Source organism: Hyperolius riggenbachi, chromosome 3 (genome assembly GCF_040937935.1).
Source record: "Hyperolius riggenbachi isolate aHypRig1 chromosome 3, aHypRig1.pri, whole genome shotgun sequence".
Lineage (NCBI taxonomy): Eukaryota > Metazoa > Chordata > Amphibia > Anura > Hyperoliidae > Hyperolius > Hyperolius riggenbachi.
In genome coordinates this window covers 93,720,444-93,736,635 of record NC_090648.1, presented here as the reverse complement: position 1 = coordinate 93,736,635, position 16,192 = coordinate 93,720,444, and the positions used below count along the sequence as shown (strand labels likewise).

Genomic DNA, 16,192 nt, shown 5'->3' with positions numbered 1-16,192 from the left:
CGGCGAGGGCACAGGATGGCTGCCAGGGGCTGGAGGAAGCCCCAGGTAAGTGGATTTAGTTTTTTTAATCTGCCTCGATGTATCCTTTAAGTTAAGTCTGTCCTTTGTTGTAATTTGTTTTTGTTTTTGATTACTGTAATTTGTTTTTGATTACTGTATTTTGACATTAATACAAAGTTTATGGTAATTATAAAGTGTGGGACATAGTATTGTTTTTTATCTCCCTCACCTTTTCACTCTGGCCTACCACCCCAAACAATTGCTCTAAACCCATAGCTGAACTCTGGTCCCCTACCTTTTGTGTCCCCACCTCTCCCTCTAGATTGTAAGCCTTTGGGCAGGGTCCTCCTCCTTATGTGTCCTACCTGATCATGCGCCTCCATTACTGTGAACCCATGCTATGCATCTGAGTGAACCTAACTTGCCTAATCTCCATGCTCCATCCAATGACTGACTAAGCATTACCTTGTACTCATACTGTGCTGTGTGATCTGGTTTTCTTGTATTCCTGTATTATCATATTGCTGTATGTCACCCCTAAATATTGGCGAAAAGTGGGAAGGAGTGAGGAGCGTGCAGTAGCGAAGACTGGGGGAGGGGGGCGCGCGCCGCGCCGAGAAAATGGGCGTGGCCATGACATTGTATGGGCGGAGCTAACGTAATGATGTAACAGCGAGGCATAAGAAAGCAGTGTTTACGCCATGATGTGGACAAATGAGACTTTGTATCATGGGTGTGCAGAAACTGTGTGATGCTAATAGTATACCGTAACCACAAAGCAGCAAACATAGCCATCTATGACCATTAAATAATAAATGCAGTAACAGTTACCCCGGACACCAGAAAATAAACGCAATAGGCAACATGTCAGTATAAAATAAATGCAATGCGGGCAAACATGTCAGTACAAAAAAAACGCAATGCGGGCAAACATTTCACCAGACAATAAACGCAATGCGGGCAAACATGTCAGTTAAAAATAAACGCAATGCGGGCAACATGTCGGTACAAAATAAACGCAATGCGGGCAAACATTTCACCAGAAAAGAAACGCAATGCGGGCAAACATTTCACCAGAAAAGAAACGCACTGCGGCCAAACATTTCACCAGAAAAGAAACGCACTGCGGCCAAACATTTCACCAGAAAAGAAACGCACTGCGGGCAAACATTTCACCAGAAAAGAAACGCACTGCGGGCAAACATTTCACCAGAAAAGAAACGCACTGCGGCCAAACATTTCACCAGAAAAGAAACGCACTGCGGCCAAACATTTCACCAGAAAAGAAACGCAATGCGGGCAAACATTTCGCCAGAAAAGAAACGCACTGCGGGCAAACATTTCGCCAGAAAAGAAACGCAATGCGGGTAAACATTTCGCCAGAAAAGAAACGCACTGCGGGCAAACATTTCACCAGAAAAGAAACGCACTGCGGCCAAACATTTCACCAGAAAAGAAACGCAATGCGGGCAAACATTTCGCCAGAAAAGAAACGCACTGCGGGCAAACATTTCGCCAGAAAAGAAACACACTGCAGGCAAACATTTCGCCAGAAAAGAAACAATGCGGGCAAACAATAACATTTCACTAGAAAAGAAACAATGCGGGCAAACAATAACATTTCACCAGAAAAGAAACAATGCGGGCAAACATTTCACCAGAAAAGAAACAATGCGGGCAAACATTTCACCGGAAAAGAAACAATGCGGGCAAACATTTCACCGGAAAAGAAACAATGCGGGCAAACATTTCACCTGGAAAAGAAACAATGCGGGCAAACATTTCACCTGGAAAAGAAACAATGCGGGCAAACATTTCACCAGAAAAGAAACAATGCGGGCAAACATTTCACCTGGAAAAGAAACAATGCGGGCAAACATTTCACCTGGAAAAGAAACAATGCGGGCAAACATTTCACCTGGAAAAGAAACAATGCGGGCAAACATTTCGCTAGAAAAGAAACCTAATGCGGGCAAACATTTCACCTGGAAAAGAAACAATGCGGGCAAACATTTCACCAGAAAAGAAACAATGCGGGCAAACATTTCACCTGGAAAAGAAAGCATTTACTCACCTGGCAGAAGTGTCCGGCCTCTGGCGCGCTGCTCCGTCCCGGGACCGTCTTGTTCCTCCTGCTCTGGTCTCCCGCGCTGACAGGGCTACGGCAAGATGGCGCCCGAAGCCCTGTACTAGTGACACAAATAGGTCTCCAGTACAGGGCTCCGGCAGCCATCTTGCCGTAGCCCTGCTCGCCTGCTGGTGTCGGAAACAGACACCGGAAGAGGAGGCTGGAGCGGGGCTGCGGGCAATGAACTGGCACGGCGTCTATAGACGCCGCTGCCAGTTCATTGAGGAGAGAGTGGCCAGAGTCCCGAGGCCGGGACGTCCCGCTGCTCAAAGCGGGACGTTTCCCGGGACCTCATTAAGCCTGGGACAGCGGACCCCGAATCCGGGACGTGTCCCGGGCAATCCGGGACGTCTGGTCACTCTACGCTTTATAAATACAATAAATAATAATATCTAGGCTTATTTTTAACATTGACTTTCGCACAACCAGAAACTACACTTATTCAGCATCAGTCAATCCCCGTTGGGGTTTTTACTGTATATAGTGTTGTAACTGACTGTCCCTCAATCTAATCCCTACCATAGTCATATGTCCCTTATAATCTAAGGACAATTTTGGGGGAAGCTGATTAACTTCTCTGTATGTTTTTGGGATGTGGGAGAAAACCAGAATATGTGAAATATATTTATTTATTTATTTATTTATTGTATTTATAAAGTGCCAACATATTAGGCAGCGCTGGACATTAGTTTAGGTCACAGACAATATTTAGGGGTGACATACAGCAATATGACAATACAGGAATACAAGAAAAACCAGATCACGCAGCACAGTATGAGTACCAGGTAATGCTTAGTCAGTCACTGGATGGAGCATGGAGATTAGGCAAGTTGCATAGCAAACATAGTAGTTTATAAGTATTACACCAAATTCTGCGCTGAGTAAGGCTTCTCCAGGTTTGAAGACAAATACGCAAAAAATACTTTATCATATTTTGACCACTATGAGACCTTTGATATAAAGCGGATTAGATTTATGGAATACTTAAGGTTTATGGTTAATGAAACCTCTGCACAGTTTTCAAAAATTTGGGACTACTGGAATATTAACTATGAGGCCATGAAGGATTAAAAATCAGTATCTTATCTATACTATTTTGTGACATGGAGTGTCATTTGCATTAGTGATAAACCTGAAGACTTGCACTACTGGAATGGTTACTTGTTTTCTGTTTCTTTTTTTCTTTTTTCTTTTTCCCCCTTTTGTTTGTTTTAAGGTGCCCATACACTCGTCAGATTAGCAGCAGATAGATCATCAGATGGAATTCTTATCTATCTGATGTGTAAAAGGAACATTTTTTACTAGAATAGAATTCCAATAGATTTCAGTTTGAAATCTATTGAAAAACTAGAAAAATCTGAAGGCATTTTTTTGCCATCAGATTTCCATTAGGGCCAATGCAAAATGATAAGCAATCTAAACAGATCGACCTAGATTTTCCACCCTGCCAGTTCGATGGAAATCCATCGAAATCGATCGAAATTGGCTGTCGATCGGTCGATTGGCCAACCGATTTGCAATCGATCAATCGATCGATCGATTTTGATCGATCGGTCGGCCAGAAAATCGGCTGACTGTATGGGCCCCTTTATTGTTCTGATGTTTGAGTTTATAAAACTGGAAAAAAGGGTCGATCACCTACTGCTGCAAACATGTGAGGTTAATTGATAACTGTTTGAATCTCTTTGTTATCTATACTGACTTTTTTTGGGTATACCATGGAGCCTTGGCTTGCGAGTATAATTAGTTCCGGGAACAGGCTTGTAATCCAAAGCACTCTTATAATAAAGCGATTTCCCCATAAGGATTAATGGAAACCTAGTTTATTTGTTCCACAATCCAAAAACAGTTATAGTAAGATAGTATAAAATAAAAATGTAAACAAGGCTTTCACTGTAACAGAATCATTGCTATCTGTTGACTCACATCAATTTTTTTTGTGTGACTTTAACAAGGAACTTATCCAAGGACAGTTATTTTTGAGGATTTCATGGAAACGTGACTCTACACTTAGATTAAGTACAATACGGAAAAGGGAGAAGAACTATCGGTTCAGTTGTAATGATGTGATGCATGCATACTTTTTACATGTCATCTTTTTTTCTCTATGATGGAATCCCTTCAATAAAAATGGAGTATCAAAAACATACACGCACGCACACACAGCAACATTTTTGGGGAGAACTAGCTTTTTTCATTTTAAAATGTTAAATATTTGTAGCAGTAGCAAATAATTTGAAAATCTCTAGGACTGATGCTTTTAATTCTACCAAATGGAGCATGTAACCCACGTATAAAACATTGCTGTCCAAATCAACCAGGAGTTTGGAGAAATGTTATTTTATAGTTTTCTAAGCTGCATATTATTGTACTTTATTCATTGTACTGTATTTCTCAAATCAAGATTGATATTATGATAAAACTTGAGTTTTAAACTGCTGGACCAGTTTTGTCTCTTTCCAGAACAGGCTTTCTCAACCAGGGTTCCCTGGAACCCCAGGGTTCCTTGTGTACTCTGCAGGGGTTCCTTGGCATTTTACCCCATCGTGGGGGGAGTATAATAGAGCACACTATAATAGGTGGTACTGTAATAAGCACTAAATTGGGGGGTCAGGAGACAGTATGAGTGGCAGTGTAATAGGGAGTAGTGAAATAAACACACACATACTTTTAAAGACCAAGCCTTCTGCAAAATAAATGCAGGGGTTCCTCAAGATCAAACAATTGTTTGCAGGGGATCCTTGAGATCCAAAAGTTATTTGTAGGGTTCCTCCAGGGTATAAAGGCTGAGAAAGGCTGTTCCAGAACAACCATTAATGTGTGCACCTGATTGGTCTGAAAGATTATTTGTATTAAACTCTTTAAAAATGTGGTTCTTCTTGTCTCAGACTTTAAAGGAAACCAGAGACGGGGCTTCCTCCAGCACCCTCCGCTGAGATCGCTCCCACGCCGCCATCCTCCGATGTCTGCAGCTACGAGAACCGGGTCCCGCCACTGACGTCATCGGAGCCAGCCTATGCAGGAGAAGCAGCTGCTGGAGAGATACGCAAACAGCGCGCTTCTCTTACGGTAGACTGGCTCTGACTAACGTCAGTGACAGGACCCGGTTCTCGTAGCTGCGGCCAGCGGAGGACGGTGGCGTGGGAGCGATCCAGGCGGATGGGGCTGGAGGAAGACCCAGTATGTATACATTTTTTTTCTTTTTTGTCTCTGGTCCACTTTAAATCAGACTTAAAGTGAACTTAATGTGAGAGTGATATGGAGTCTGCCATATTTGTTTCCTTTTAAACAATACCAGTTGCCTGGTCTATTTGGCCTCAGTAGTGTCTGAATTACACCAGAAACAAGCAAGCAACTAATCTTGTCAGATCTGCCATTAAGGTCAGAAACACCTGCAGAGGATTCACCAGGACTGCCAGGCAACTGGAATTGCTTAAAAGGAAATAAATATGGCAGCCTCCATATAACTCTTACCACGGATTCACTTTAAAACGCTGAATACAAAATCTTCTATCGTCACTTCATGCGAATAATTAACAGTTCCAAACTGATTTTCTAGGCTCACATTACCCAGACAGCCTGAGATACAAGTTCAACTTCATAGCAGACGTGGTGCAGAAGATCGCCCCGGCTGTTGTACATCTGGAACTGTTTAGAAGGTAATATTCAACTTTTACACTAATCTGGATACTTAAAGCGGACCTGACCTCAGAACTTCCCCTCTTCTGTAAAAGATAAGCAACAGCTCAATAACCTTTGAAGAAAATTTCTTAGTTAAAGCTCATAGAACTCCTGCAATAAATCTGCAGTGTGTCTACTTTCTGCTTTCATGGAAGCCGACAAATTGTTAACATCCTGTGTTTACAAATTAGCTAATCTGCCAAGGCTGCCGAGATTCCTGTGCTGACACCGCTGAGGGATCCAATTACAACTTGTGATTAGACACAGGTGAGGGGGAATTAGACAGGCTAAACTTTCTAAATACATACAGGGTGTATTTCTTTCTGTTTTCCTACTATCCTATGCAAGAGTTCAGGTCCACTTTAAGTCATTTTGAACAATTCTGTCAGTTGCATTTATTGCTGGATTTACATCAGTGGCGTAGCTAAGGAGCTGTGGGCCCCGATGCAAGTTTTACAATGGGGCCCCCCCAAGTACTCTATACATAACAATTGATACGGCCAAGGGGAAGGGGAAGTTTGTTAATGATTACCACTATTCAAAGCATCTATAGAAGTGATTATTATAAGCACAGGACCAATAGAGAGCTAATACTCCAGTTGAGGGAGGGCCCATCGGGCCCAAATGCGGTCACAACCTCTGCAACCCCTTTTGCTATGCCCCTGATTTACATCTATATTTACATTGTGTGGTGCCAGTTCTTTGTGGACTTTATTGCTGGATTTACAGCGGGATGCGAAAGTTTGGGCAACCTTATTAATCGTCATGATTTTCCTGTATAAATCATTGGTTGTTACAATAAAAAATTTGAGTTAAATATATCATATAGGAGACACACACAGTGATATTTGAGAAGTGAAATTAAGTTTATTGGATTTACAGTAAGTGCGCAATAATTGTTTAAAAACAGTTAAGCAGGTGTATAAATGTGGGCACTGTTGTCATTTTATTGATTCCAAAACTTTAGAACTAATTATTGGAACTGAAATTGGCTTGGTAAGCTCAGTGACCCCTGACCTACATACACTGGTGAATCCAGTTATGAGAAAAAGTATTTAAGGAGGTCAATTCTATGTTTCTTTCCTCTTTTAATTTTCTCTTAAGAGTAGCAACATGGGGGTCTCAAAACAACTCTCAAATGACTTGAAGACAAAGATTGTTCACCATCATGGTTTAGGGGAAGGATAGAGAAAGCTGTCTCAGAGATTTCAGCTGTCTGTTTCCACAGTTAGGAACATATTGAGGAAATGGAAGACCACAGGCTCGAAGTGGCAGACCAAGAAAAATCTCGGATAGACAGAAGTGATGAATAGTGAGAACAGAGTCAACCCACAGACCAGCACCAAATACCTACAACATCATCTTGCTGCAGATGGAGTCACTGTGTAGGTTCAACCATTCGGCGCACTTTGCATCCCTCTCGCACACAGCATCTCCTTGTGTAGAGAAAGCTTTTTCTCCGCCCACAGCACAAATAGAGCCGCTTAAGGTATGCTAAAGCACATTTGGGCAAGCTAGATTTTGGAAAAAGGTGCTGTGGACTGATGAAACTAAAATAGAGTTATTTGGACATAACAAGGGACGTTATGTATGGAGGAAAAAGTACACAGCATTCCAAGAAAAACACCTGCTACCTACAGTAAAATATGGTGGTGGTTTCATCATGTTGTGGGGCTGTGTGGACAGTGCATGGACTGCACACTCTTGTCAAAGTTGAGGGACGCATGGATTCCACTCAGTATCCGCAGATTCTGGAGACCAATGTCAAAGAATCAGTGACAAAGCTGAAGCTGCGCGGGGGCTGGATCTTTCAACAACGACCTTAAACACTGCTCAAAATCCACTAAGGCATTCATGCAGAGGAACAAGTACAACATTCTGGAATGGCCATCTCAGCCCCCAGACCTGAATATATAATTGAAAACCTGTGGTGTGAGTTAAAGAGAGCTGTCCATGCTCGGAAGCCATCAAACCTGAATAAACTAGAGATGTTTTGTAAAGAGGAATGGTCCAAAATATCTTCAACCAGAATCATGACTCTCATTGGAACCTACAGGAAGCATTTAGAGGTTGCAAAAGGAGGATCTACTAAATATTGATTTCATTTCTTTTTTGTGGTGCCCAAATTTATGTACCTGCCTAATTTTGTTTAAACAATTATTGTGCACTTTCTGTAAATCCAATAAACTTAATTTCACTTTTCAAATATCACTGTGTGTGTCTTCTATATCTATATGATATATTTAACCGTCATTTTTTATCGTAACAACCAACGATTTATACAAGAAAATCATGTCAATTAACAAGGTTGCCCAAACGTTCGCATCCCACTGTATGTAATTTTGTGGTCTATAACTATTTTGATACTTTGCCAGGTGCTGTCTACGACCGTGGTAAGACTTTATGTATATAGCGGTCACATGTCTGTCAGACAGAGGCCGAATCTGACTTTTTAGGGAAACAGGCAATGAGACTATTTGAAAACTTTGCCCTGATCATTACAGGCCAAAAAGGCGGTGACTGTAATTTTAAAAGACACCTGAATTGGGAGGCATATGGTGGCTGCCATATTTATTTCCTTTTATGCAATACCAGTTCTACTGCCTATTAGAGTGGATTCATTGAGAGGGTGAAAAAGTCCAGTCAAAATCCTTATTATATTCATCAGATGAGAACTGACTGGTTGCTCCGCCTAACTACTTCTCTTTTGCCCAAGTACATGAAACTTAAAATTCACCAATGCCACTTGATGTGTATACAAGAATTGCATCCCCTGATTAAATGTAACAACTGTAGTGTACAATGCCTTATGTATAACTATTCCCTCTTGCAGGTCTGTCTTCACTGGCCAGGAGATGGCTGTGTCCAGTGGCTCAGGATTTATTGTATCAGAAGATGGACTGATTGTGACAAATGCCCATGTCCTGACCAATAAACAACGTATCAAAGTAGAAGTTAAAGACGGTGCTCATTATGATGCCAAAGTGAAGGACGTGGACCAGAAGCTGGATATAGCACTCATTAAAATTGACCCCGATGTGAGTAATATAGGACTGTATTCCTTTTCATGTTGGCCGCAGGAGCTTCAAGAGGAAATGTATCAGACTGTAGGTTTAACTGCTTATGGAGTGAAGGTTTTACATTATGTTGGACCAAACCCAGATAGCTCATGATGACCCAGAACCACTAGGGTAGTATAAGGGGCTCAAAAGGCCCCCTGTCTAAAAAACAAAAAAAAAACAAGCTATGCTTAAAGAGACTCTGAAGCCTAGAAAAAAAACAGTGTTTTACTTTAAAAACCTATACTGCACATAATTGCCCTACCTGAAACGCTGCATCCCTATGGCTGAAAACTCCATAATTACCCCAAACTCCCTGGGCAAAAATCCATGACTTTCCTGGTCGTGGAATTTGCTGCCCGCAGGGCCCGGGGGAGGCAGAGCTTTGGGCTGTAGCTCTGTCTCCATGCGAGTCAATCCGTGCGTATCTCTGGCTCCCCCCCCCCCCGTCCCTCTCAGTGAAGGAAGACTGAGAGGGGCGGGTGGAGGTGGCAATCAGCGCCGATTGACAGGAGTTGAGGCAGAGCTACAGCCCAAAGCTCTGCCTCTACAAGGAAGGAGCCCTGCAATGTGCCCCAGGAAGTTTGGGGTGATTTATGGAGTTTTCAGCCGCGGGGATGCGGCGTTTCAGGTAGGGCAATTATGTTAAACAGGTTTTTAAAGTAAAAAACTGTTTTTTCCTAGGCTTCAGAGTCTCTTCAAAGGAAACCTGTAGGAGGGAAAAGTTTTTTTACTTGACTTACCTGGATCTTCTGCCAGCCCCTCGTAGCTTTACAGGTCTCATGGGTTCTTCCCAATCTGCTCTGTTGTGCTACTGTGCCCATCCAAATGACTGCTGATTGTGCAAGCACAGCCCGCCGTGCGCCTCCTCAGTTGCTTTTCCATGGCCGGTAGCATTCTGCGCATGCACAGCTTCAGTCTTTACGAACTGAGCATGCGCAGGACATTCCCAGCAATGGCAGCGCAACATGACAACTGAGCGGATGTGGAGGAAACTGAGGGACCTATAAGAAGCCCCAGGGAAGTATAATAGAACTTGTTCTCCTCATCTTAGGCTTACTTTCATATAAATTTGCTTTCTTAAAACAGAAGGTATTTGCATTCATTTAGCTTGATGTGAGCAAATAAAGTTCTCCCATGATGCTGCTTTACCTGAGTAGTCTCACTTCTCTTCAAAAACTACCCAACAAAACATGTTTATTAGGTGTTATCACTGGCGTAGCAATAGGGAAGGCAGAGGTTGCAACTGCCTTGGGGTCCTTCGGCCAGAGGGGCCCACCCTCAACCACAGTATTAGTTCTTTATTGGTCCTGTGCTGATAATATTCACTTCTATAGATGCATTGAATAGTAGTGATCATTAACACATAGATTCCCATCCCATTCTTGCACCTCTGGCACTGTGATTGTCTTTGATTGGTTTTGGTGTGCCGTATCAATTGTTATGTATAGTGTGCTTGGGGGGCCCCAATATAAAACTTGAACTAGGGCCCGGAGCTTCTTAGCTACACCACTGGGTGTTATAGCAGTTTTGTGAATCTGCATAGAATAATAGTGCATATAAAAAGAAGTACTCAAAGCCTTCCTAGACTAGGCCACAATTTACTCAGCTTATTTCCAGTCTTTAATACTGATACTGAGGTGTTTTTATAGTTCATGTAGTATTACTAAGAAATGTACCTTAACCTCCTTAGCGGTATGCCCGACACTGTGTCGGCATACCGCCGGCTGCCCCAGGAGTCCCTCAGTATAGTTTTAACTTATCCCATGGCTGTAATAGCTTCAGCTAGCACTAGACTAGCTAGTAGAGGTGGCTGTCATCCCCCACATTTATCGATGATCCCCCCGATCGCCCGCTAAATACATTACCCCCCCCCCCCCCCGGATCCAGCGATCGCACAGCCTCCCTACACATCTCCAGTCCTCTCTATGGGGAGGATCGGGTCTGCGCATGACGTCATGACGTCATGTTCGATCCTCCCCATAGAGAAGAGCGGAGCTGTCCAGGGAGGCTGCGCCGATCGCTGGATCCAGGGGGGTAATGTATTTAGTGGGCGATCGGGGGGATCATCGGTAATTGGGTGGATGCTGGCCATCTCTACTAGCTAGCCTAGTGCTAGCTGAAGCTATTACAGCCATGGGATAAGTTAAAACTATACTGAGGGACTCTCAGCTGCAAAACCTCCTGAGCAGCGTAACGGTCAGGAGGTTAAAGGGGTTCTGTTGACTTTTTAAAAAACAAAAACTGCCACTTACCTGGGGCTTCTATCGGCCCCAGCAGCTGGAATGTCCCGCGCCCTCCTCTTTCAATGCGCTGTTCCCCGCCGCCGGTCCTGGTGTAATTATTCGACTAACTAGACGAACAGATATGCGACTGTGTGGCCATGGCTGCGCGCGTCCTCGCTCCCGTGTGCGTGCGGCAGCTTGCTCCTGCATAGTAAGCTCCCATTGACACGCACGGGGGCGAGCACTTCTATTCGTCTAGTTAGACGATTAATTACAGCGGTGCCGGCGGCGGGGAACAGCGCATCGGAAGAGGACCTAGCGGGACATTCCAGCTGCAGGGGGCCGATAGAAGCCCCAGGTAAGTGGCAGTTTGTGTTTTTTAAAAGGTCAACAGAACTCCTTTAAAGAGTACCTACATTATAAATTACAGTTTGCTTTAAACCTAATAAGTTGCCAAGACATATAAATTCACACATAATAAAGTGTGATTTTCTCACCCCCAGGGTCCGTATTCCATGTATGGTCTTGAAATTCCCGCCACCAGTGTGAAATTGGGACAGGGTGATTTTTTTTCTCCAAACCATTGGTGCAAAGGATGCTGGGGGTTTGATGTCATAACTCCACCTGTCATGTCCTTCACCCAGCCTACAACCTCTGTGAAAAGAGATGTGATCTAATCCAGGAAGGCAGACAGACATCTGAAATAAGAATTATAGCAAACAGACATAAGACAAGCAGCAGATTTTCTGCTATGTCTCCTCTCTTCTAAAAACGGTGAAATGGCAGGCAGAGAGCAGGGGCAGAGAAATAGTTCTTAGCAAAATGTACCACCCTAAGAAAGTCTGATTGGTGGCGGAAAAAAACAAGATATAGATCATTTCATTGTGATTAGTAGTGATAAAGTTATTAGCGAATGAATGGGAGGTGAAAATTGCTCGGATGCATAAGGGGAAAAAACACTAAAGGCTGAAGTGGTTAATGACTTTACTTAGAGCTAAATGCAGGTAGGATAACTTTAAAAAAATCTGTACAGGTCAGGACACAATTTGTGTCTTGTGTAATTTATTGCTCTTGGATTACAGAAGTGGGAAGGAACCGGATTGATAGGAAAGACATGAAGTAAGAGAATAATGGCTTAATGCTACTAGCTACCTATAACTCATAGTCATGGTCACTACCATTATGTTATTACATCTCTTCCACAGGCTCCCCTGCCAGTTCTTATGTTGGGCAGATCAGCAGACCTGAGACCTGGGGAATTTGTAGTGGCTCTGGGCAGCCCATTCTCTCTGCAGAACACAGTGACCACTGGGATTATCAGCACTACGCAGCGAGGAGGGAAAGAACTGGGCCTGAAAGATTCTGACATGGAATATATCCAGACAGATGCCATCATTAATGTAAGTTACAGATATCTCTTCGCAGTTCTTCTCATCTAGGCAGTATTATAGTGACTTTTCCACATCTTGTGAGCTGTATTCATAAAGCTGTATGTCTAGGGATATATAATAATCATATAAAATCTTAGTTTGTGATACATTATACGGTTATATTCTGCTTAAAGGACAATAAAGTGATGAGAAAAACAATTGTATCTATCCTCCTTCGCCAAAAAATGACTTTTTTTAGATATCCCACAGTTTTATTTTATATTTAAATCTAGTTTTTAAGTTTTACTGTTTCATTGTCTTGGCTCAATGACACCTTCACTGAAGTTTGCCAGAGCTAAAATCTATAAATTATTGACCCTTTTTATCTCTTTCTTGCTCTCAGAAGCCATTTACTGACAGGAAAGTGTTTTATGGCTGTAATTATTTAACAGTGAGGGTTATGCTATAGTCTGACCCGGACAGAAACTGTCACTTGCATACCTAAATTTTTACCTCTTTCAGGCAGAGAACAAAAAAAAGGAACGCAGCCTATTTATTTGTGTGCTTGGCACTATATCTACACATGTCTTTCTCATCATGTCACATGTCACCTCGGTTGTCCTCCAAACTGAGCTCGGGGTAACCTGCGCAAGAGGATTGCTCAGGCCCCGCTGGGCCGATTTTCACAATTTATTTTTATTGCACGTAGCTAGCACTTTGCTAGCTGCGTGCATAAGTCGATCACCGTCGCTCGCCGCATATTCGCAGCTACAGATTGCCGGAGGCCGGAGGCGATCGGAGTGGGTGGGGGGATGCCGCTGCTCAGCGGCTATCATGTAGCTAGTGCTAGGTTAGCTACATGATTTATAAAAAAAAAAAATTTTAAAGTGTTGCGCTGCCCCCTTGCCGCAATAATTGGAATGGCAAGGGGGTTAAGGCAAACTGATTGATTTCCAAACTTCTTATAAATCCTTAAAATAAGTTAAAATAAGACACCGGGACTACCGTGCTGTTTGCTGTACACACTCTAGATTTTTGCCCAAGACAATCACAAACAGTAATTTCAGCTGAGGAATGTGTTTGTAGCTTAAAGAGGAACTGTAGTAAAATAACATAATGATTAAAATGGCTTACTTTTATCATTTATAGATTATTTAGTCAGGGTTTGTCCATAGTAAAATATATCCTCTCCCTGATTTACATTCTGAAACTTACCATCGGTGGTGACATCTTTAGTTCTGCCAGGTAATCTGTATGGAATGTTCGTTGTACTGAGAGTTCTATGCACAGAGGGAGATATTGCTTGCTCGGCAGTTGAAAAAAGACGTTATTTCCCACAATGCAATGAGATTCACAGACAGCAAACTGTCAGGACCATGGTCATGACCTCACACTGTGGAAGGGGTTTCACCACAATATAAGCTATACAGACCCCCCTGATGATCTATTCGAGCAAGGATAAAGATTTCTTGTGGAAAAGGGGGTATCAGCTACTGATTGATTAGAATGAAGTTCAATCCTGGGTTAAAGTTCCTCTTTAAGTTCCAGTGGATACATGTGAAGTAAAAGGATCATGGTAGTGATCTGATTACTGTCTCCTCATAATAACAGGCTAGATTGACTACACAGTCACAGTAGTAGGTTCAGCTCAGTGGGCAGTGAGAGAGATAATCCAATAGTTTGATTATGTTATATTTTACGCCAGGTGGTGTTTTGTAACTGAAGATGTTGGTTGTGCCTAAAGAGAGGAAATTGAGCCAACCTCGCCATTGCCACATAACACCAACCCTGTGCTCACTCCACTGGCTACCGATAAAATGGAGAATTCTGTTTAAGATTGGCTTACTGAGATTCAAATCCTTGCACAATCTGGGCCCTGGATACCTGAAGGACTTGTTGCAACTACATCACACCCCCCACAATCTTAGATCAAAAGGACGTAACACCATGGTCACCCCCAGAGTCCACCTCAAAACCTTTGGAGACAGAGCCTTTTGTCATGCTGCCCCTACACTTTGGAACTCCCTGCCACACCCAATCAGGACAGCTCCATCCCTGGAAGCATTTAAGTCTAAACTGAAAACCTACCTCTTCAGGGCCCGTTTCCACTATCGCGAATCCGCATGCGTTGCCCGCATGCGGATTCGCACAGCCAGTACAAGTGGATGGGACTGTTTCCACTTGTGCGTTTTCCTGAACGTTTTTCTGTGCAGAAAAAATGTGCATGGTAGGGCCCTCAGAATTCGCCTGCGTGTGGAATGCAGGCGAATCGCACGCAATGTATTTAATAGGGAAATCGCATGCGTTTTCCCCATGCGTTTTTTGCCGCGATTTCGCATGCGATTTCGCATAGGTACCCATGTTAATTCACACAGGCAGTGACATGGTTAAAATCGCATTACCCTAACCTATGCGAAATCGTGGCAAAAAACGCATGCGGAATCGCACCCGCATGCGATTTCGCCTGCGGTGATTCGCCGGCGATTCTGCAACGCAATAGTGGAAACGGGCCCTGAGTCTGGCATTCATGAACATCTGACTATCTCCTCTGTAACACAACCCAGCCTGCAACCCTGTATTAATCTGAGACACAGCTATGCGCTTTGAGTCCTATGGGAGAAAAGCGCTTTACAAATGTTATTGTATTGTATTGTATTGACCTTTATGTTTCATATAGGTGGTTCACCCATTGGCCAGGAGCTGTGATCTCTATACAAAAGCCTGAATCCTCAATCTCTTTAACTCCATCACTCATTTATTTCCTTAACCTCTATAGTGAAGGGGAAAAAAGAAGGCTGATTGAGGAGCTCATAGTGATAAAGTAATAGGGGGTGCAGAGGTTGCAACCATAACTGTGCCTTATTCAGTCTTCATAACTGTGGGCAGCACGCTGGTGTAGTGATTAGCACTCTTGCCTTGCAGTGTTGGGTCCCCCATTCGTATCCCAGGCAGTTTTTTTCAGGCCCTTTATAAAATCTCAGTGATTTTGATTCTCTGTGAATTAAATGAGTACTCTAGTCTACAACTCTTATCTTGCAAGTTTTACTCATAGAGCCATATCAGTCCATTCCTTGCACCGATGAAGGTCAACCTAGTCTGAAACAGCTATCTGCTATTTGTATTAAAGAGATCTGGGAAATGAATAGGCTGTAGGCATGAGAAGATGGAAAAATTTAATTGTTTTTAACATGCTATGTTAGGCTCCCTGCACACTGCATGCGATTCCAATTCCGATTTTTACTTGCATTTTTTCTGCGTTTTTTTTTGGGGGGGGGGGGGAGGGGTAATTAACCTTGTTTTTTTTTTTATATATATAATTATGTGTTGTGTTATTTTCTTTCTCACAGTATGGAAATTCTGGTGGACCCTTGGTGAATTTGGTGAGTATTCAATGCTCTGTATATAAAGAACAGGTAAATTACTTGAAATAAGTAAAAATGGGGTAGCTGTATACTTGTCATCTGGCCCTAAGGTGAAAATGTCCTTTTAAAACGGATCCTCTTTACAGAAACCTATCCTTAGAGAATATTGATGCTGCCCTCTAAAATACTTTTTTACAATTTTTACTTGCCTGCCTGTGTTACTTTTTTTTCCCAATATTAATACTTAATAAATGAAAGTTAAAAATGTGAACGCATGAACAGATTCTATGAATGAAAATAAGTTAAATACTGTTTGGTGTTCTTTTGTGTTCTATATCAGTGTTTCTCAATGTTTTATTGGTATGTA

At 42.7% G+C, this 16,192-nt stretch overlaps 1 protein-coding gene across 2 annotated transcripts in view; it reads left to right on the top strand.

Moving 5' to 3' along the window:
• Positions 1-16,192, top strand: part of HTRA4 (HtrA serine peptidase 4) — a 142,107-nt gene that overhangs the window by 110,285 nt on the left and 15,630 nt on the right. For both annotated transcript variants that reach the window (XM_068272277.1, XM_068272276.1), the window contains exons 4-7: positions 5,688-5,787; positions 8,643-8,847; positions 12,299-12,493; positions 15,811-15,843. In XM_068272277.1, the coding sequence (XP_068128378.1) occupies positions 5,688-5,787; positions 8,643-8,847; positions 12,299-12,493; positions 15,811-15,843 (533 nt within the window). The remainder of the gene's footprint in view (positions 1-5,687; positions 5,788-8,642; positions 8,848-12,298; positions 12,494-15,810; positions 15,844-16,192) is intronic.